Here is a 24,027-nt window from a genome sequence, read left to right on the forward strand (position 1 = left end):
TAGAGAATCATTCAAAGAGCAAAATGAGCCATCCCACACAGCACATAAAATTTCCTGAATTTGTCCTGAATATTTCATTGAAAGATTCGAAATATTTCAATGAAAGGTCCATGAAATTTTGATGCAAGCAATGAAATGTCCGCCTATAAGAAATATTGCAGTTCCGAATGTACTAAAAATTTCAGCGAAATGTTCAGGAAATGTGAGGATGAAAAATCACTGACATATTATTTTTTAATATTTGCAAAATAAAAAAATGAAATATGTTACAAATTTTTAAGTGAAATATTGTGAAAAGATTATTCATTAAAATTCTAGAAATATCGAAAGGAAATATTTTTGAATTGTTAAAAATACATATTTAGGCAATATCATCACAGAAAATTAAAAGGCATTAAAATAAGCTGCAACGCTTATTATTTTAATCCAATTTTGCTTATTTTAATCCATTTTGGTATTAAAATAAGCAAAATTGGATTAAAATAATAAGCGTTGCAACTTATTTTAATGCCTTTTAATTTTCTGTGATCCGGATATATTTGTGAAAAATGAAAAAAATGAATTACAGAAATAAATTGTGGTAGTGATTATGAAAATATGTGACAAAATTAAGTGATCGATAGTAAACCTTTGTAAAAGAAAAAAATTTTCGATAATAATGCCTTAAATTATAACTTACAAATGAATAACATATCTCAAAATGTCTTAAATCGACATATGCCGTCTTTCCGGCGGTCGGTTCATATGTACCTTTTCTCATTTGCAATTTTAGACAAATTAAATTTTAAACATTTTGAATACTCTAAAAAATAGAAATGTTATCAAATGACAATTATGCGAAACAAATTTTTTGTTCAATAATAATTATGCAGTAAATTAAGAATTATTATAGAATTTTAAATAAATTTTATGAAAATTCATCAGTCATCATATTTTTTCTGGCAAAAAAATAATTATTCAACAAAATGTTCACAGAAAACATGTATTCGAAGTACCTATGTCTTTCTGTGTGTCTCGGGAAAGAACTTCAGGAAGTGCAGCAACAGCTTGTCCTATCGATTGTAAAAATGAAGCAGAAGTGTCTGTTTGCGGATCAGACGGTCTTATCTATCGAAACGAATGTGAAATGCAGATGCTTAATTGCGGGTAAGTCGGATTTCATTTATCAATCTGTATATATAACTTCTAAGTGCCTTTTTTTCTAAAAATAAAATTCAATAAAATAACGAAAAAGATAATTTTTAATTTAATATTACTAACTTTAAAAAAGTTGTTTATTTACTTTATTAATTTAGTAAACAATAATTATGAATAAAATCTAAAATTGTTTTTCCATTTTATTTATAGTGCGTGAAAATTTAAGAAGCTGAAGTACGCAACGTTTATGATAAACGATTTTTAAAGAAATAATTTTTAAATTATTAAATTAAAGAAAAATTTTATAATTTTTTGCCTAAAAAATATTTTTTTTATTATTTGTTGATTAATGAAAACTACAAGAAATATTTTTTAGACAAAGAATTATAGAATTTTTCATTTTATAAAATTATTTCTTCAAAAATTAGCTTCGTAAAATTTTGTATTATTATTTTGCTTGAAGAAAAAAGAAAATTATTAAAATATTGTATCAAATGCATTTGTTTCCAATTAAAATTTTCAAAAAGTAAACAATTTTTCAGTGTAAAATCATTTATTTTTACTCATAAAAATGAAAGCTTTAAATTTCCACCTTTCAAATGGTGTAAAATTTCTTTTTTATATTCAACAGGCAAGCTAGAAGAAAAGTGAGCGTTGTTGATTTCGATAAGTGTAAAAATCGTGTTACAAAGTGCATGAAGCAACAATCACGATGTTCGAATGAAGTAGATCCGGTTTGCGGAAGCGACGCAAACACCTACTCAAATCAGTGTCTTCTTAACGTTGCATCTTGTCTGTAAGTTTTTCTTTGAAAAATATTATTATGCATTTAATTCTTTGCGAAAATTTAGAAAAAAAATTTATTTTTTCGTTATCAGAATTTTATTTTACATAATTTGCGGTTTGTCTTTAGATTTGTACGTTTATTTGCAAGAGAGTTAATTTTTTTTATCTTAATTTACTGAAATATACTAAATTTTCGAAGTTGACGCTTGAAAAAGTGATGAAAAATTTTTTGCATATAAATAGATTTTTTTTTTTAGCAAATAAATGATTTTAATAATTTATTTTTTACTATTAAAAACCCATAAGTGATGTAAAAAAGAATTTCGTTTTTCGCGATTTTATATAGTAATGTAAAAAATAGGGTGGTTATTGATTACACGAGGTAGATTATGTAATTTCATTTTTGGTTCCAGTGATTACAATTTTTACTTATATTTTCACTTTCACTTTCACTAATTCTAATTTTCACTTAAACTGATTCTAATTTTGACTCTTATTTTCACTTCCCCATCCACTGATTAGAAAGTAGTGAAAGTGGAAATCAAATTTAGAGAGAAAATTAAAATCATTCTAATTTTCAATTTTACTTCAACTGATTCTCTTTTTCACTTTCATTTTCACTTTTACTTCCAGTAATTTTAATTGCAATTCATATTTTCACTTTAATTGTTTTTAATTTTCACTTCCACCTTCACTGATCAGAAACTAGTGAAAGTGAAAATGGAATTCAGAGTAAAATTAGAATTAGTAATAGTGAAAATGATAATATGAAAATAGGAATTAGTGTGAGTGAAAGTGAAAATTAGAATCAGTGGAAGTGAAATTAATTAATTCTGTAATGCGAATAATTTTATAAAAATATTATCAAGAAAATTTATTTCGAATATTTCAGAATCGAACTAATTATAAGACAAATTAAAGTTCTATTTTTATAATTTTTTGAAGTTTGATTTTAGCAAATTATTCGAATTTAAAATTTTGTCATAGTTTTTAGTTTTGTTGGTCAAAAAAAAAAAAAATTTCAGGCAATACTTAATCAAGTTATACAGATTTTTAATTAAATTTTTTTTTAAATAATAATAATTTTGGAAGAGTTAAAGTTGAAATTTTTAGAAATAGGTAATTAAATTTTAAAAGATTTTATTAATTTTTCAATTAAATTAACTTAATCTAATTATATTTAATAATTGATTAAATTGACGGGCGATTTGTACATATTTTAATATTAATATTCAAATTAAAAAATTATTTAATTTTACTTTTAAATCCTATTTAATTTTAATATTAAAATTAAAACATTTAAATTTAATTTATTGTAATTCAACTAATTCTTAATTTAATTACATATTGATTTGAATAAAATTCTATTTTAAATTAAACAAATTAAAATTATTTTTATAAAAACTTTTTTGTAATTTTGTTAAATTACAGACAATAATTATAATAAGAGAAATTTTTAGTGATTTCTGTTGATTAAGAATTTATTAGAAATCATATACAAAAATTGAATTCCAAAAGTTTTTAATTTAAAAAACGCTTTCTGATAATTGAATTTTCGAATAAAATTATAAACAAGATGGGGGTCCCTTTTTATAAAAGAAGTTTATGTTCATTTCATGAACATTTTGCTTCCTCATTGCGCAAAGCAAAAGATTTGCTTCCTCTTGGAGGAAGCAATAAATTAATAATTTATATACATATTATTTTTAAAATATGATAAATGATTTCAAAAAATATATCTGTCCACGTGGTATATGGACGGTCCCTATAACAAAACTAATTATAATATTAATTAAGTTAATTACTGTAAACAATTATTAAGTGTAATTAATATAATATAAATGAAAAACTTTTTCTACATCCTCTACGAGGTGAAATTTTTTAAAAGATCAGAAGAATAATGGAATTCTTCCTTAAAGATTTATTCTTTAAATTTAAATAAAATCTAAACTTTATATATATACCAATCAGTTTCTTTTGACGTAAGGAATAAGATTATTATATGTATTGCCTTTATTTTAGCTTTGAAACAAATTTTTTTATTAAAATCGATTTTTTGAAAAAAAGTAAAAAAAAATTTTTTTTTAGGGGGTACTTTCTAAAATTGTTGTGTTCATTTTGAGATATTAATGTGACAAATGTACATACCGAATTTTACCCAAATCCGTTAAAACGTATTAACGATATCGTGTTCACAAAAACTTTTTTAACTAAAATATGAATTTGTGAATTTTGAATTTTTTAATTTATTCTTTAAATTTCAATGAAATATAAACTTTATATATACCAATCGATTCGTCTTGATATGAGGAATACGATTTTACTATGTATTGCCTTTAATTTTGCTTTCAATAAATTTTTTCAATTAAAATCGATTTTTTTGAAAAAATGCCAAAAAAAATTTTTTTGTGGGTATTTTCTAAAATCATTGTGTCCATTTTGAGATATTGATGTGACAAATATACGTACTAAATTTTAGCCAAATCCGTTAAAACGTATTAAAGTTATCGTGTTCACAAAAAAATGGATCCACACACACACACATACACACACACACATACATACATCCGGACAATTGATCAGGGACTTATATATGACATTTATAAATAGAAAAAAATTTGTTTGGTGCATTTCTAATAATTTCATAATTTGAAGGACTACATAGCTTCCTCCAGAGGAAGCAAAATCATTAAAAATAATTGAAATTTTTGTAAATAATTAAATTTCAAGTGATTTTGAATTAAAAATTTTTTTGGTAATTTTATTTGCTAATTTTTTTTAAAAATTATAAACAATTATTAAATTTCATAAAAGTAGTTTAAGATAATTGAATTTGTGAAGAATTTCATTAAAATTATTAAAAATAATTAATTTAGTGAAGAATTTTATTTAAAAATTTGTTAAATAATTAAAATAAAGAATATCTGAAGAAGATCTGCATTGTATACTAAAAAAAACATATTTTATTAAAAAAAATTTTTTTTTAAATTTATGAAAAGTCGAAAAAGTCGCATTTTATTGAAAAAAAAAGATCGGAAAAAGTCGTATAATATAATAGTCGAGGCATAAGTGATAGGGAAAGTGAAAAAGTAATTAAAAATTAGAATCAGTGAAAGTGGAAGCGAAAATGGAATTACGTAATCTACCCTCACTGAAAATCAATGAAAAGTGAATCACTGAATTGCAATCAGTGAAAATTTTCACTGATTCAGATTAAAAGAATTATTTCTGTATTTTGCTCATAACTTTCATTACTTTTCAAAAATATAAAGAAATTCTTTTTTGATAATTTTTTTTTTTGTATTTTCCTGTTTTCGTAATGCGTCACTTGAAATATGGAGAATATAAATAAATTGAAATAAAAATCTAATTTCAGAAAAGGAATTCAATTGGCGCATGTTGGACAATGTACGACCTTGAAAGAAACAGAACAGTGCCCTGAAGATTGCAATAATGTGTCAGAAGAACCAGTTTGTGGAAGCGATGGAAATGTTTATCGGTGACTAAAAGCGTCATTTAGATTCTTTATTATCTATCTTTGGAGCTAAAGCCCCATCCCCCCTTTATTCTCTTGAATAGCTTTATAATAAATATAATATGTATATTATAAAGACATATATATACTCTGTAATTCTCTATTACAGGGAAATGAAATTTTTCTTTCTTTCATTATTTTTTATTTTTTCGTAGCAAAATCTTTTTATTTTCTTTGAAAGTGATAACACTTGAAAAATTGAAACTGGTTTAACAGTGTTGAAAAGCAAATAGACTTTACAAAAAAGGAAAAAAAAAATGATAATCTGGGATTCCTTTTATAACAGTCTTGATGATTTATTAACCTGTTTGTAATCTCAAGTTAAAACTTAAATTATTAATACTTTTATCGATGTAATATTCCTTTTACTTCAACAGTATATTTGGTAGAACCAGTTTGCAATATTTCCTTGTCATAATCTTGATTGGACTTTGAAAATTATTTCTATACAGATTGTAGCAGTTTTTTTTTCTTTATTAAAGAAAACGTTTTATTATCACAGAAAAGCAATTTTTTTTGCATTAAAAAAATGTTTAAAAAATTTATTTTTTTCAAAAAGAAAGAAAGAAAAGTAGATAATTAATTTTTGTTGACGATAAAAAAAAAATTATTTAATTTTTCCCATAGGTTTATTTTATTAATAGTATATAGAGTTATTTTAAAGTGTCAAAGACAAATATTATTTTTTGTTGTTGTCTAGATCCTTATGTCATCTACAGCGTGAGACTTGTGGTCAAAGAGTGGTTCAAGTTCCTGCTCAACATTGCCGCACCACTGCTCTTTGTAACCAAATCTGCAACGGGGAACGACAGTTTGCTTGCGGTTCCGACAATAAATTGTACCGCAATGAATGTGAGATGAAAAGGGACAATTGCGGGTAATTTGAAACATTTGTTTACTATTATATAAGAAACTCTGATGATAATGATGATTTTCAATTATTCTTTGGAAAAGAAAATTTCAATTTATCTGATTTCAAAAAAAATTCATAAACTATAAGATAAAATATTTTCTATTTCTTTAGCATAAAAAAAATGGTTTAGAAATATATTTTTTTCAGGCTCCAATTATTTTTATTACCATTTTCAAAAATTAAAATTAGAGAAATTACGCGAGTAATGAAACTTACGCGTAAAAATCTCAAGCAAATTTACAAAAAAAAAAACAAATTTTTTTGTCCATAAATAGCCGTAAAGCGTAATTGTTTATAAAATTTTTGTATAAAAAATGGTAAAGTTAATTGCTAAAAAATTTTATTCATAAAAATAATATTTTAGCGGTTTGTATTTAACATTAGTTGTAAAAAATAATAATAAATAATAATCCTAAAAACGGCATTAAATGTGAAAATGATAAACATTGATTATAAAATACTTTTTTCTCGAAACATAGATACTTTTTACAAAATCGGCCAAATCACCAAGAATCTTTATCTTATAAATTTTCTAAATCCGAAAGATTTTGCAAATCCATACAAAAATGTAATTTCAAAACGAAAAATATATTAATATTATAATAGCTGCTACTTTGTGCTCCCTGCATGCTTCTGCCATCTGACGGCGGCAGAAAGTAACAAAACTTAAACTCAAATAATAATGGTATATAATTTCAATATTCAGGTACAGAAGGACAACTAATACAATGGGGTGTCATAAATGGTTTATTATGACTAGCTTTCCAGTCGACTCTATTGTTTTTATGTCTCCTTTTTTCATTATTTTTCTTTTGGAATATTTAATATTTTAACACAAATTAAATTTTAGACTACAAAAACAAAATTTGTACCCTTCAAAATTGTTTTAAACAAATTATACAGGGTGATTTTTATGTTCCGGACCACCTAAATTTTTTTTTAATTCTACTTTCTTTTGTTTAAAAAACGAAAAATGAGATTAAAAAAATTTTTTAAGGGGTCCGAAACATAAAAATTCCCTGTATAACAATTGTCGTTTAAGGATGTTTGTAGTCAAATAAAAAAAAATTTTTTTGAATAAATTTGCATTTAATTACTGCGATTGAATCATTATTTTAAAAAAGTTGTCTTTCAATAAATTTTCTTATTTTTTAAAACAATTTTTATAAACAAAAATATACAGTACGGTCATTTTGATCAGAAATTAATCGAAGTTTTTTTAGAATTAATATTAAACCTAAGCCGTAATTATGAATAAAGTTTGTTGCAATTAACTTTATCTTTTATTTTTAACAAATTTTATAAACAATTACAATTTATGACTAATTGTGAGCAAAAAAATTGTGTTTTTTTTAATAAAGCTTGGGATTTTTGTGCTTAACTTTCCTTTTTTATTAAACAATTGTTTTGTGATAAATTTTCTTATATTTTTAAACAATTTATATAATCAAATACTCAATTTTTTGTAAAAAAATTAATTCAATTTTTAATCTGCTCTGCTTCTACAAAAAATTTTCATTTATTAAATTTAGCAGCTTTTATTTGGACAATATTTATATAAGTTTTAGAAATAATTCATGTTTAATATAATTTATTAATTTTTAATATTAAATTTGCTGTTTTTAATATATTAATAGCAGCGGCTTTGTGCTCCCTGATTGCTTCTGCCACCTGACGGCGACAGAACGTAACGAAAGATAAAAAAATATTTCAAGTAATATTACTATTAAAATCTCAATATATTCAGGTATAGAAGGACAATTAATACAATGGGGTGTCATAAATGGTTTATTATGACTAGGCTTCCGTCGACTCTATTGTTTTTATGTCTGTATTTCTCATTATTTTTCTTTTGGAATATTTAATATTCTAATACAAATTAAATTTTAGACTACAAAAAAAAAAAATTTGTATTCTTCAAAATTGTTTTAAACAAGTTATACAGGGTGATTTTTAATAATAATAATTTTTATTATAATTATTAAATAAATTTGCTTTTAATTATTGCGATTGAACCTTTTTTTTTTAGTGTTTGTTTGTTTTTGTGTTTAGTTGTTTTTCAATAAATTTTCTTATTTTTTAAAACAATTATTATGAACAAAAATATATAGTACGACCATTTTGATCAGAAATGAATCGAATTTTTATAATTGATGTTACATCTAAGCCACCATTATGAAAAAAATATTTTTTTTAAAGTTATAAATAAATTTTATAAACAATTACAATTTACGGCTAATTGTGAGCAAAAAAATTTGTAATTTTTTTGTAATTTTGCTTGGGATTTTTGCGCTTAAGTTTCGCTTTTTATTAAACATTTGTTTTGCGATAAATTTCTTTATATTTTTAAATAATTTATATAAGTAAATAAACTATATCGGAATTTTAGATCAGAAATTAATTGAATTTTTAATCTGCTCTACTTTTACAAAAAATTTACATTTATTAAATTTAGAAATAATTTATGTTTAATGTAATTTATTAATTTTTAATATTAAAATTGCTGTTTCTAATATAATAATAGCTGAGACTTTGTGCTCCCTGATTGCTTCTGCCATCTGATGGCGGTAGTACGTAACGAAACATAAACAAATATTTCAAGTAATATTTTGATTTAATTTTAATATTCAGGTATAGAATGACAACTAATACAATAGGGTGTCATAAATGGTTTATTATGATTAGACTTTTAGTCGACTTTATTGTTTTTATGTCCCTTTCTCTCCTCATTTTTCTTTTAAAATATTTAATATTTTAATTTAATATTCTAACGCAAATTAACTTTAAGACAATAATTATAAACCAAATTCGAAAATGTTTGATTCTTCTAAATCAGAATTAAATTCTGAACAGATTAAAAATTCGATTAATTTCTAACCAAAAATTTACTTAATAAAATTATTTTTATTTGACCACAAATATATAGCTTTAAAATGCAATTGTTATGTAATTGTTTATAACAATTTTTAAGTGTAAAAACTTATTTTAATTTAAAATATTATTATTTAGATGGAAAAATAATAACAGTAAGATGGTTTAATTCAATTAAATTCAGGTACAGAAGGACTACTTATACAATCGGGTGTCATAAATGGTTTATTATGATTAGACTTCCAGTCGACTCTATTGTTTTTATGTCCCCCTTGTCTCATTATTTTTCTTTTGAAATATTTAATATTTTAATTTAACATTCTAACACAAAGTAACTTTTAGACCAAAATTGTGAACCAAATTCCAAATTTCTTGTTTCTTCTAACTCATAATTAATTTCTATACAAATTACAAATTTTTCTTCTTTGTAAAGTCGATTAATTTCGGTCGAAAAATTTCAGTACAGTCTATTTGTTTATACTAGGTGATTTTTATATTCTGGACCCCCTAAAATTTTTTTTTAAGTTCACTTTTTTTTGTTTAAAAATGAAAAAAATAAGAATAAAAAAATTTTTTTTGGGGTCCGGAACATAAAAATCACCCTGCATAAAATTATATTGTATAACTTGAAAAGTGTAGAATGAAGAAATAAATCTAAATGTAAAAAGTAAATTTAAGCGAAAAAATTCAAAGGAAATTTACAAAGAAAAAAATTTTTTTTGCCTAGAAATAGCTGCAAATTGTAATAGTGTATAAAATTTGTTTATAAAAATTATAAAGTTAATTGCAAAAAAAAATTTAATAACAAAAATTTGATAAATTTCTGATTAGAAATTACCATATACAGTTCGTACTTATTTGTAAAAAGTGTTTGAAAAAAATAAGAAATTTTATCGAAAATAATTTTTTTAAAGTTTGCATTAACATTAAAAATTTTTAAAATAAAAATTACAAAATCTTCTCTCACAAATCTGTTGAGAATAATATAGTTGTGAGTTAGAAGAAACAAGAATTTTTGAATTTAGTTCATAATTGTGGTCTGAAAGTTAATTTGAACCAAATTTTGTACCACTATGCAATGTTTTAAGACAATTTATTGCTTAAAATAAAAACAGATGCCAACTTGAAAATTTCAAGGTTTTTTAATGAAATCCCAAAGTTTGTAAAAATATTTTTTTTTAGAACAAAATTTGATTGCGCCCATATTTAAATATTAAAAATAAACATTAATTTATAAATAAATTATCTAAAAAATTAATATTTAAAAAAATTTTTTTTTTACTAAAATTTATTTTGTTTTTGACGTAAAAAAGGTTCGGAACTTGGTTAGCAATTTTTTTTAAATTAAAGAGTTGTAATCAAGTAAAAAAAAAATGTCAAGAAATTTGCAATGTAAATATCTTGAAATATAATAACAATATATAATTCATATTTGGTACAATTATTCAAGAGAAGTCACCACCATTATTTTGAGTCCGATACAGGATAGTCAAAAAATTGAAATTTTAATTTTTGACCATTTTAGAAATTAAATTCTTAAAAAAATTAATATTTTAAATATCTATTTTCTTTTACAATTTTGACTATTTTTCATCGCCATTTTTTTCTACGCTTTTTTAATGATTATTAAGGAAGTTCAACTCATTAACATAACCTCAAACTAAAAAGTAGTTTTTAACAGAACTAAAAATATATTTTTAAAATTTATTACACCCAAATTCGATAGATGCAATTGTATAATTTTGGAAAAAAATTATTTTGAGTTAAAATTTGTTGTTAAATAATATTTAATAAACATTTTGTATTTTTTCTTAAAAGTTAGTGAACAATTCTAATTTTTGTCTAATTTTTATAAACAATGGCTCATTTTTCTTTTTAAAAGATTCTCTACAATTCTGATTTTGTGTTTTTGTTAAATAATGATTTGTTTAAAAAATTTTATTTGTTTATCAACTTTTGAACAAAATATTTTTGATAAAATTCAACAAACATAATTGTAGGAAATCTTTTAAAGAGCAAAATAAGCTATTGTTTGTAAGAATTGCATAAAAATTACAATTGTTTAATAACTTTTAAGAAAAAATACAAAATGTTTATTAATTATATTTTTAGTTCTGTTAAAAACTACTTTTTAGTTTGAGGTTATGTTAATGCGTTGAACCTTCTTAAGAATTTCTTGCATGGATTTATCAAAATTCTAATTTTTTTAAAAAATGAAAAAAAATTAGTTAAAACATCATTGAACCCTCCTATTAAATATGTATCTTAATAAAAAAAAAAAAAATTCTCCTCCACAGCACCAAAATTAATTATAATTAGGCGAAAATTTCATTTAAATGTTCAGGAAAGTTTCGCGCTAAACATTTATTCAAGTGGGACATTTAAATCTTTACACAATTTTCATTAAACATTGCAATTAAATATTTCGAACATTTCAAATAAATCTTTAGGAAATCTTTAGAAAAGTTTCGGTGCTGTGGGGGCTAAAATGGTCAAAAATTTAAATATTCTTTTTTTTGACAATCTAATATATTTTTAGGACACAAATGTTGCAAGAAAAAAAATATGACCTCGTTTAATAATTTAAATTTAAGTGGGTTAAAATTAAGGGTGGTGCCTCCCCTTAAGACCTAAAATACTACTTATAAACAAAACAATAAGAAAAATCTGAGACATGACCCTTAACTCTCCCGCGAAATTAACCCATAAGCTTTATGTACAAATACACCAAATTTTTTTAAAATATGTGACCTGCACATTTTTTTGTTGATTCTTATAGAAAAAGGTATGCTTTTTTCAATGCAACAAACCGCGAATCTCCAGCTTCATTAGTCTTTTCACAAATGCGCTTCAAAGATGGTTAGAATGAAAATGGTTAGAATCTGGCATTAGATTTTTAAAATTCAAAATGGCGGATCCAATATGGCGGATGACAAAATTAAAAATTAGTTAAATTTGCTTAAAACTTTTTACTCGGGGGGTTTTTGAGGTCGCTGATTACGAATTTGATATCAGATTTTTAAAATTCAAAATGGCGGATCCAATATGGTGATAAAAAATTTAAAAATTGTTCGGATTTGCTTGAAACACGTTACTTAGGGGTTTTTGACGTCGCTGATGACGAATCTGTCATTAGATTTTTAAAATTTTAAATGTAGGATCCAATTTGGCAGATGACAAAATTAAAAATTAATTGGACTTGCTTAAAACTTGTTACTCGGTGTATTTTTGAGGTCGCTGATTACGAATTTGACATCAGATTTTTAAACGAGTTTTATGCAAATCCGATTAATTTTTAAATTTTTTCCGCCATATTGGATCCGCCATTTTGTATTTTTGAAATCTGATGGCAAATTCGGAATCAGCGATCTCAAAAACCTCCAAGTAATGAGTTTCAAGCAAATCCGATCAATTTTTAAATTTTGTCCGCCATATTGGATCCGCCATTTTGAATTTTAAAAATCTGATGTCAAATTCGTGATCAGCAACCTCAAAAATCTTCGAGTAACAAGTTTCATTCAAATTTGTGTGAAACTTACAATATGTTTGAAGCGAATCCATATGATTGTTTCAATTTTTGGGTGCCATATTGGATCCGCCATTTTGAATTTTGAAAATCTAATGGCAGATTCGTAATCAGCGACCATAAAAACCTCCGAATAAAAAAGTTTCAAGCCATTCCAACGTGCAGGAGCATCATTTTCAACTTGTTAACTTTGAAGTCGTTTTTTTTCGAAAACTTGATTTCGGATATAAGGTCCCTTTTAACTGTCCAAGTCACAATATTAATGTTAATTCTCTTTACGTTAAAATCTCCTTGAATTAAAAAACAAATACGAATTTAAAAAATAAATTTTAAAAAAATTTTATTTTTTTCTTTATCAGGAAACACGTGTATGTGGTGCCAATACAGAGATGCCTGCAAGGCTTCATGTTTAGAGGATGTCAAAAGATTTGTCCATCGTTTTATGATCCTGTTTGCGGAACAGACGACAAAACCTACAGCAATGAATGTTTACTTGAAATTGAAACTTGTCGCACTAGAAATCATGTAACAAAGAAATATCTTGGAGTTTGCGGTCAGCCAATTGAGGAGCCAAAAAATTATTTGTATTAGATTCGCCTGACTGATTCTAATATCGTCTAAAAAGTTGTTTTGACCCACTCTGAAGCAACTTGATTAAAAAAAAAAAAAAAAAAAAGAAAAGATCGATCATATCAACATTATAAACTAAAGCGACAAGTCACGACTTATTTTTCTGTCGTTTTTCAATCGAGTTTTTTTTTAAACTATTCGCGTAAAATATGAAGAAAAAAAAATTAATTTCTCGAAGCGACTAACAAAATTTTTTAAAAATTATTTAAATCAAAAAATTGTCAACATTTTCTATGAGCAGAAAAATTGACAAAAAATTTTTTTTTAAAAAAAACCTCGAAAGTATTCTAGGAGAAAAACATTTTTTTTTTCTAAATTCGTTATGTAAATTTTGTACAAAATAATTCAAAATTGTTATACATTTGCTGGTAGTAGGTAAAAAGACTGTATTCCATGGTGGGGAATTTTTGAAATTTTCTCAAGTATTTTGTTTGGATTATGACAAAAATAATGCCTAACAAAATTGGGAAATTGTGGAAAATTCCTGCCCACTTTTACAATTTGAGGTATTTGCGTAGAAATAATATTTTCTAAAGGATTAAAATGTTATTGGTAATAAAATTCGGACAAGCGTCATTTCGAGGGCATTAAGATAACTATGAACAGAAATAACGCTCGTTTGGATTTTTTTTATTTATTTATGAAATTTAATAACAAAGTAATTCTTTAGAATTTGTACGCCTATAATTTTTCTTAATTTATTGTTCTATAATTATTATAATCGTACCTCCAATTGACCATTAGACAATCACGATGTGCCAAAAAAGCGGTTCACTTAAAATTTTAATAAAAAAAAAGAGACCAATAAATAGACTTGATATAAAGAATTTTTTTTCGATAAAATAAAAAATTTTAATTTACAATTTTTTATAAATGTTTTTTTTTTAATTAAACACATTTTTCTATAATAATGAAACTTTCTAAAAAGTATTTCAATTTTTTTTTATGATTCAAAATCATAATCAAAAAGTTTAGATAAAAAAATCTATTTTATAAAAATCAATTGTCAATGATTTCGAAATATGTATCGTTTCCTATAATGCACATACGTGAAAGTAGCTACATATTAACTTTATTTATTATAGAATAGAATTATTTTAGCTATCTATATATATATAAAAAAAATTATATATAACTTTGCACTTGACCACAAAATATGTTTTTTTTATGTAGATTTATTAGAAAAAAAATAACGATAATATCAAAACGTAATAAATAGTGTGAAATTTTGTTTTGTTTCCTCCAAATTGTAGAATTGAAGTAAATATTTATTTCAGCGAATTATGATTATAAATCATTTTGTGATAAAAAAAAAATTGTTTTACATTTCGAATTTGTTAATCCTGATTGTAATAGTTTTTATGTTTATCAATTTGTATACGGTTTATTATATCGCTGAAAATATCTGCGTATTTTAATCCTTTTATATGTGATGTGTGTTTATATTAATTATTACAATTACTCGTATTTTTATTTTATTACTATTATTATTATTATTATTATTATTATTTCATTTTATTCAAACTACGTCCTTAATTTATTATTTTTCATGTGAGCATCGTTTTTATTTTATATTCAAACTAACACTGTAAGCAATTTTGTCTGTAATAAATTATATACATATATATTTTACAATAATTATGATTATAATTTTTCTCTATGAAAAAATTACTTTTACCAGCAAAAACTTTGAAAAAGAACTTAATTTTATGTCTATGCCCTAATAGCACAACTTCTTGCATGGACCTTCTCACTGTATTACATGATAAGATATGGAATATTAACACTGCAATATTGGAGTAAGCCTCTTACAAGATTGAAAAATTCCATCTCACATCAACCTTGCATGGCAATCTTGAGATGGCATTACGTCGTAATATTGAGGCAATATTGCAACGCAAGTCTGAGGCAATATTACATGGTATGCTTCGGACAAGATTAAATTGCAATTTTCAGTTTAGTCTAAAATTGCATCGCAAGCTTGAGACAATATTGAGGCAATATTGCACTGAAAGATTCGCCTAGTAAAAATAATTTTTATATTTTTTGAAATTATGTCCGCCATTTTGGATCCGCCATTTTGAATTTTTTAATTTGTAGGTCAAATTCAAATTTAGCACCCTCGAAAACCACCTTATACCAAGTTTTATTAAAATCCGTCAAAAATTTTAAAAATTACGTCAGCCAATTTGAATTTTTTAATTTGAAGGTCATATTCGAATTTAACACCCTCGAAAACCCTTATACACCTAAAGTGTATTAAATTGAAAAAAAATTTTTTTTCGTGATTTTTAATTGTTTTTCATAATTGTTATATTTATATTACTTAAAAGGGGTTAATATCATATACGCAACACTGAAAAAAAAGTATTTTAATTTTAAGTGTATTATATTCTTAAAAAATATTCTAAATTATATTTTTATCCTTCCTTTAAGGAAGTTCTTTCTTCTTAAGCTTGACTGAACTAGTCAAAAGAATAACCCTTTTTTCTGATTTGATTCACTTTGTAAATTAGAAAGTCTGGCAACACTGCTTATATTATTATTATTATTATTATAGTATTAAAAAATTGTAATATTAATATTAATTAAGTATTAATATAATATAATAATTTAATAATTAAATATAATATTACATTATTTTCCATAATTTATCTTATTTATATACTTTTATTATTTCAAGTATTGTATGTTTTTTTTAAATAACGCGCGCTTTTGTATAATGTAACCTCAAAACTTTGACGCGCGGAATACCGTGTTGCCGCAGACGTTTGAAAGTTGAAATCTTCTAAGCAAGGTAAGAATAAATACTTGTAAAGTGTGCTGCAGTCGCCATAACGCGTCATCGTATTTCATGTAACCGCGAAAAGTATGTGTATGTGTGCGAAAAGTTTTGGATTATTTTGTGGATTTTACAATAAACTTGAAGAATTAATAGAAGTATTTGATCGTGAGTACATAATAGTTATCAACTAATTTTATTCATTGCCCACACAGCAACCAAAATTCCCTGAAACTTGACAGAACCTCACATGGCGAGGTTAGGAAACTTTAGTGGCAAGGTTCATACAAGTTTGTGTCGATGTTTAAATGTCCACATGAAAAGAATATTCACACGAAACTTTGAGGAAATATTACACATAAATATTCACGTGCAATGTTCAGTCAATGTTGTGTCAATATTGAAATTACATTTTCGCCTAGTTATAAAAATTTCATTTACTAATATAATAAGTATAGGTGAATATTGACACAACATTGACTGAACATTGCACGTGAATATTAAACAGTTAAACATCGACACAAACTTGTATGAACCTTGCCACTGAAGTTTCCTAACCTTGGCGTGTGAGGTTTTGTCAAGTTTCAGGAAATTTTGGGTGCTGTGTGGGTGATTAATCATGCTATTATTCGGGGGTTTTTGGGGTCGCTGATTACGAATTCGGTGTCAGTTTTTCAAAATTCAAAATGGCAGACCCAATATGGCAAACTTTTTTTTATCGTTCGGATTCACTTGAAAATCTCTACTAGGGGGTTTTCAGGGTCTCTAATTTTGAATCCAGTGTCAGTTTTTCAAAATGAAAAATTTCATATCCAATATGGCAGACTTTTTTCAAAAAATTTTTCGGATTTCATTGCTTCATTAAGCTTTTGCCATAGTGGATCCGCCATTTAAAATTTTGAAAAACTGGCACTGGATTCGAAATTAGCGACTCTGAAAATCCCCGAGTAGAGAGTTTCAAGCGAATCCGAACGATTTAAAAAAAAAGTCCGCCATATTGGATCCGCCATATTGATCAGCGACCCCAAAAACCTCTGAGTAAAGAGTCTCAAGTCAATTTTATGTTTTTTGATTAGTAAAAATGTTATATTTTGATAATGGACCAAAAAAACAAAATGTCGAATACTTTGAAAATTTGCACTGAAAGAAATAATTCGTCGGTACAGCTAGAATTATTTCTAGTTTTCCCATAATGAATTGGTAAACAGCTATTTGGATACTGACATATATTATATAGGCAGTTCAGCCATACATAATGGCGTTCCATACATATAGATGTTTAAGTCAACAGAAAAGTGGGTAACATAACCTAATTTTATCGCCAGTTCAAAACAAAACCCCAGCCATACTTATTTGTCAGTTCCCCCCAAAGCATTTCTTTCAGTGTGACCCGATCTTGATAAACGGCTAACGCCATTGAATTCAGCGTACTCAAATTAGGTTAATACAATATATGCCCAGTTTGTTTCAAAAAAGTACCTTTTTCGAGCACAGTGTAATAATAATAATTTTGTTATTTGATTTAAGGGGTTACACCACTTTGATCGCATGAAAAAATACGCGTTTTCAAGAATTTCTTTTGAAGAATGGAAATTTTTTTTAACTAAAATTCAAATACATAACATTATTATGCTATTATTAAACTCTAAAAAAATATTAAAAAATTTTTTTTTTCAAATTGCCTGTTTGGCAGGTGATTTAGCGGAGCGCTCCAAAAATTAATGGTCCTGCAGTGGCCCAGATAACTTAGTCCAGATTAGAGCTAAAATAAAAAAACCAAAAAGCATTAGTTTCTGTATAGCCCAAAATCTAGAGAAATACGTAGCCGTTTTAATCCAGTAATATTTACAATTTCTGAACATCTTTAAATAACGAAATTTAGGCCAAAAAACGTATATTTTCATTCAAATCGACGCCATTTTGTGAAAAATTCAACTTTTTTTTTGACCCACAAAAAAATCCAACATTTTTGGAAACTAGGACGCAAAAAAATACCCGTGTCTGACCGTTTTGCTAGATCAAGTCATTTGTGGTTTTTAGGGGTGCAAAAAAGCCCCTAAATAAAAAGTGACAAGATATTTTTTAAAAATTATTAATATTTTATAAAACTTTGTATCTGGGGGTTTTCGGGGTCGCTGATTATTAATCTGATGTCAGATTTTCAAAATTCAAAATGGCGGATTCAATATGGCGGTCAAAATTTTAAAAAGTTATTAAATTTTTTTAAACCTTGGTATCTAGGGGTTTTTTGGGTCATTGATGACGAATCTGATGTTAAATTGTCAAAATTCAAAATGGCGGATATAAAATAAAAAATTAATAACTTTTTAAAAATTTGATCGCCATATTAGATCCGCCATTTTGAATTTTGAAAATCTGATATAAGATTAATAATCAGTGATCCCGAAAACCCACAGATATCAAGTTTTATAAAATATTAATAATTTTTAAAAGATATCTTGTCACTTTTCATTTAGGGGTTGTTTTCACCCCTAAAAACCACAAACGACTTGATCTAGCAAAACGGTCAGACACGGGTCTTTTTTTTGGATTCTAGTTTCCGAAAATGTTAAATTTTTTTGTAGGTCAAAAATTGTGTCGGACGGTGTAATGAGGTAATATTTTTTTCAATTAAGATTTAAAGTATATTATTTGGTATAATATAAGATGTATCTGATTATTTAATTTTCTTAGAGGTTGTTTTAATTTAAAAATTTTTTTGTTATGATAATAGTTTTAAAATAAATAAGATGACAATTTCTGCATTGTAAAAATTGTCAACTTATTTTGATGTTGTTGACAATGTTTTATATTTAAAATATCAATAAAAAATGTATTTTGATTTTTTAAATTTGTACACTGAGGAAACTGTTTGGTATCATCTACTACTGAAGTTTGGTTCTCCAAACCAAATTTTTTATTTGATATATGTGCAACTAATCCGTTTGGTTCGGGCTACCAAATTTTTTCGTTGAATCATTTTGTTTGGTCTACCAAATTTTTTGTTTTGCACAACTAACTTATTGTTTTTAAGCAAACAAAAAATTTAGTTAAATGAAAAAAATTTTTTTCTTTTCTCAACCAAATTATTTTTTGGCTCACACTTATATTTTTTATTTTTCACTTAATTTTATCACTTTTGTTATCCTCTTTTATTCTTTTCGCTTTATATTACCTACCACCCTATGTCTACTTAAATTAATTTCTATTGCGGAAAAACCTAACACTGCTGGGGATCGAACCCTCAGACTACGCAACGCAAATCAAGAACGCTGACCACTACACTAAGAATCCTAGTGACAATGTGAGTGTAAATTATTTTCATAAAGTATACAGGCTGGAGAAAAACTTCCGTTCTTTTAACAAGCTTTATTCTCTCGACAGCCATGTTATAAAATATGAGAATAAAGAATTTTTTGTTGTAATTCTCGTGATCGTAATTGACGTGCTCGAGATTTTATTTGCATATTTTCTTTTCACCAAAACACAGTGACATTTGACAGTTGAAAACATTAGAGATCAAGAGTTCTTACGGTTTTTGTAATTAATACCGACCATTTTCCTATATAAAATTTTTTCACTCAGTAAATTAAATGATAGAACTATCACTTCAATCAAGAAAATTAATATTTTCAAATATTTTCTAATGAGATGGTCCGATTTTCACATGAAGAACGAACATATTTCCCACATTTATCCATTTCTTGATCATATTGTTCGATATGCATCACTACACACACTTTTTTACCCAATTTCTGAAACACATAAAAATCCCGAAAACACTTGAATAAAACTGGACGACACGAAGAGCGAAGCATGGTTAACGTATGACATCCGTTTACGAGAACAGCGCATGCGCAATTGAGCATTCAGACGGTTTGGTTTGGAGAACCAAATTATTCAGTTAACAGACGCAAAAGCTTGAACGAAATTTTTGGTACAGCCAACTAAATTTCTCGATTGATTGCTTCTTTCGTTAATGTTATGTCAACTAAGTTTTTGTAATCTTAACTAAAAGTGCTCCACCAAATTATTTTATTAACATTACATTATTATTTTTCTCAGTGTACGTAATTTTTAGAAATTTCTAAAATATTAACAAACAACACATAAAATAATGTTGTAATATAACTTTTATTTATGTAATCTAATTTTACAGACATTGACAAGGACACAGAAATCTGTGTCGAAACGCGTCATTAAAGTATTAATGAAATATTTAAAAAAAACCATTAGGCGAAACATTTATCAACATCTTTTTATTAAATATTTTGGCTTTTAAGAAAAGAAGATTTTACTTCTTCATTAATTAACATTTAGTAATGTTTGCTTATCGTGCTCTGCAATATCCTATAGTCCATCCTTCTTGTTTATAACAAAATCCTGTACAACAATTTGTTCTTCCATTAGGTTGACATGGAGTTCTGTCTGGTTCACATGGAACTGTTCGAGCTCTGCAATATCCAATATCCCATCCTTCTTGTTTATAACAAAATTCTGAACAACAATTTGTACTTCCATCAGGTTGACATGGAGTTCCATCTGCTGCACATTGGGCATTGATAGTAGGAGTCACGTACATTAAAATTGTTGCCAAGAGAATCAACGACATTTTGATACTGGCCATTTTTATTTGGTATTTCTTTAAAATCAGTATAAAATTATACAATATTACAGTATATTTTTCGCATTAGAATAATAAAAAAATAACGTTGTACTTTATTTAATAATTAAAGAGATTTATTGCCAATGGAAGCTAAAAGAGTCATTATATTAATAACTATAAATTTTGTTCATTTGAGTGTCCCGATCAAATAACTCGACCGACGCTCGGACGCACGCTCTAATGATAGTCGGGTAGCAGTGAGCCGCCCACAGGCTGTCACTGTTACTTGACTGGTAATAGAGCGTTCGTACGAGCGTCGGTCGAGTTATTTGATCGGGACACTCATTTAGAAAAACATTTAACTATTGCAGTAAATTTTTTTTTTTTTTTTTTTTGTTTTCAAGTGAATTCTTTTTTTGCGTCTCTTATAAAGAAATAAAAAAAACTGAATATTTTTAGAATACTTACAGATATTTCAGAAATAAATGAAAGAGAGTTGAACAGTTTATTAAATCTACGAAATTTTGGTACCTTTTTATATGCAGTAAATTAAGTTCATTTTTACCTTATTTGCATCCGTATTGTTATAGTTAATAAAACAAATGATATTGTGTCTTAAGTTTTCTTTGCTTTTAAACTTATCTTTCATGAAACGGACAGTGACATTTTAAAAAAAAATTTCCTTTTCAGATTAAATTTTAAGAATATAAGAAAGCACTAAAAATAAATCAATCCAAATAGAATTATATTGTCCAAAATTTGCTTTTATTCAATTTACAAAATCTTGAGGAAAAATAATTCGCTTATATTTAATAAATGTGCATATCTCGAGAACGTTCAACTTTTAAGTATAGGGAAAAAATTTTTTTTCGTTAATACTGTGTTGAAACTTTGTTCATGGGTGATTCTCCGCGTAGCGCACAACTTGCTTTTTTTCATGTCGTGAAAGAAAAATCACATCGTGAAAAGTGGTTTTTAAGGCTGAAAACGTCAAAATTTGACCTGTCCCCACAGGATGTTTAAACAAAAAAGTTAATATTTCCCGTGTAGAAATTTCCCTACCAGGGCCCTGGTAGTGAATAATAATCTGGTCCCGATCAGGGACTGTTCAGGGCCAGATTAGGGCCACGAGAAAAATGGGGATTTCCTAATCAGGGACACATCAGGCGTAGCGTCACATTCCCGCCCGATCCGGCCCCGATCCGAGCCATGGCAAAATTTCTACACGGGTTTTAGTAATGTGCACTAATAAATACAATTTCTATTGCTATTTTAGTATTGTATATTGTAGTGGAATTGAATAAAAAAACGTTTGATCAAAAACATAATTATTTTCTTTTTTTTTTTGCTATTTATACTTGACTGCACTTTAGTGTGTTATTTTGCGTTTTATTATTAAACATTGAATTATTTAAATAAAAGTCAAATGATAATATAGTTCTACTTCAGTAACAGCAAAAGTTATATTCCTTAAGTTGATCCATGAAGAAAGTAATCAATTTTCTAATTGATTTATCCTTTTTTTTACACATTTCAAGATTCAAATTTGTACAGGGCATCACAAAATCGTCTCCACCGGCATCCACCGACCCTTCAATATTATTTAAAAAAATAGAATATAATTAAATAATAAAGGTTAAATAAAGTGTAGTTATATTATTTTAGTCTATATATATATATATATATATATATATGAGGAGCTGGAAAGTAAAACTCGCTCTCCGCTCGGATGGACTCCGTAGAGCCAGTCAAACATTTGAAAAAGTGATGAAAATTGAAATTCAAAATTTTGAATTTTGAAAAGTACTACATTATAGGAAATTAAAAGGCGCATCTTTTTTTCCTTTGAAATTTTTTTATAAAACGAATATTTTAGTTTCTAGAGACCAAAAACTGAGAAATTTAAATTGTTAAATTTAATTAAGTTTTAAAACATAAATCATCGTATCTCCGACAATTATTAATGAATTTGATTCAAATTTGAGATGTACACGTAATAGGGTCTACTGAAGGCGACAAAATAATGAAAAATTAAAAAATCATTAATTGTTTAAATTTTTTTAAATAAAAATTGTGACCAGTTGATAATAACGTTTTCTTACTTTCATCGACAAAAAGTCTGCGGGGAACTTTGTAGTTTAGAAAACTTCCAGTGAGACATTTGTTTATCACTATATAAGGAAGTTTTCTGTAAAATATTAAACCAATTCATTGAAAACTTTAAAAATTATTCAAGTTTTAAGAAAGCGCGGTTGACGCGCAAGTAAGTCCTAACGCTATTCGTACAGACAGCTGTTCCGTGCATGAAATATAATTAGATTTTCACATTAAAGTATAAATTTCTTTATTATTATTATTATTATTATTATTATTATTATTATTATTATTATTATTATTATTGCCTATTCAGAATTAAAGTTTGTTGACAATTAATACTACAATGTTCAATTCTGTAATATATAATATATATATATATATATATATATATATATATATATATATATATATATATATATATATATATATATATATAATATAATATATAATATAATATATAAAATTATTTTATATATCATCATTATAAAGTGTATGTATCGAAATTAAGTGAAATAATAAAAAAAAAATTTGAAAAAATTAGTAAATATAAGGTAATAAAAAAATTTAACATTAACAATGTATATACAACTGTTTGTTAATAAATAATAACAAAAAATGTATTATTAGCATCATTTTTAAAAAACATATAATTTTCCATTTATTCAAAATGACAAAAAATTTGTAAATTATATTTGTTCAATAAAATAACATGGTAATTACAGAATTGAACATTGTAGTATTAATTGTCAACAAACTTTAATTCTGAATAGGCAATAATAATAATAATAATAATAATAATAATAATAATAATAATAATAATAATAAAGAAATTTATACTTTAATGTGAAAATCTAATTATATTTCATGCACGGAACAGCTGTCTGTACGAATAGCGTTAGGACTTACTTGCGCGTCGACCGCGCTTTCTTAAAACTTGAATAATTTTTAAAGTTTTCAATGAATTGGTTTAATATTTTACAGAAAACTTCCTTATATAGTGATAAACAAATGTCTCACTGGAAGTTTTCTAAACTACAAAGTTCCCCGCAGACTTTTTGTCGATGAAAGTAAGAAAACGTTATTATCAACTGGTCACAATTTTTATTTAAAAAAATTTAAACAATTAATGATTTTTTAATTTTTC

At 25.6% G+C, this 24,027-nt stretch overlaps 2 protein-coding genes across 2 annotated transcripts in view; one reads left to right on the forward strand and one right to left on the reverse strand.

The window, feature by feature from the left end:
- Positions 1-13,449, forward strand: part of LOC127288313 (agrin) — an 83,854-nt gene extending 70,405 nt beyond the window's left edge. The window contains exons 5-9 of the mRNA XM_051315707.1: positions 976-1,146; positions 1,769-1,933; positions 5,300-5,422; positions 6,159-6,335; positions 13,128-13,449. Of these exons, the coding sequence (XP_051171664.1) occupies positions 976-1,146; positions 1,769-1,933; positions 5,300-5,422; positions 6,159-6,335; positions 13,128-13,359 (868 nt within the window). The 3' untranslated portion in view covers positions 13,360-13,449. The remainder of the gene's footprint in view (positions 1-975; positions 1,147-1,768; positions 1,934-5,299; positions 5,423-6,158; positions 6,336-13,127) is intronic.
- A 6,846-nt stretch (positions 13,450-20,295) lies between these two features.
- Positions 20,296-21,373, reverse strand: LOC127288327 (uncharacterized). The gene is made up of 2 exons (XM_051315727.1): positions 21,255-21,373; positions 20,296-20,822 (listed from the first exon to the last, which is right to left on the reverse strand). The coding sequence occupies exon 2, from the start codon at positions 20,805-20,807 to the stop codon at positions 20,511-20,513; it is 297 nt and encodes a 98-aa protein (XP_051171684.1). The 5' UTR covers positions 20,808-20,822; positions 21,255-21,373; the 3' UTR covers positions 20,296-20,510.
- Positions 21,374-24,027: the final 2,654 nt, after the last annotated feature.

Source organism: Leptopilina boulardi, unplaced genomic scaffold (assembly GCF_019393585.1).
Source record: "Leptopilina boulardi isolate dan_hultmark-lab unplaced genomic scaffold, ZJU_Lbou_2.1 LbouV2_384, whole genome shotgun sequence".
NCBI lineage: Eukaryota > Metazoa > Arthropoda > Insecta > Hymenoptera > Figitidae > Leptopilina > Leptopilina boulardi.

Coding starts and splice junctions, on each gene's coding strand:
- LOC127288327 (XM_051315727.1), bottom strand. CDS start 20,807: ATGGCCAGTATCAAAATGTCGTTGATTCTCTTGGCAACAATTTTAATG.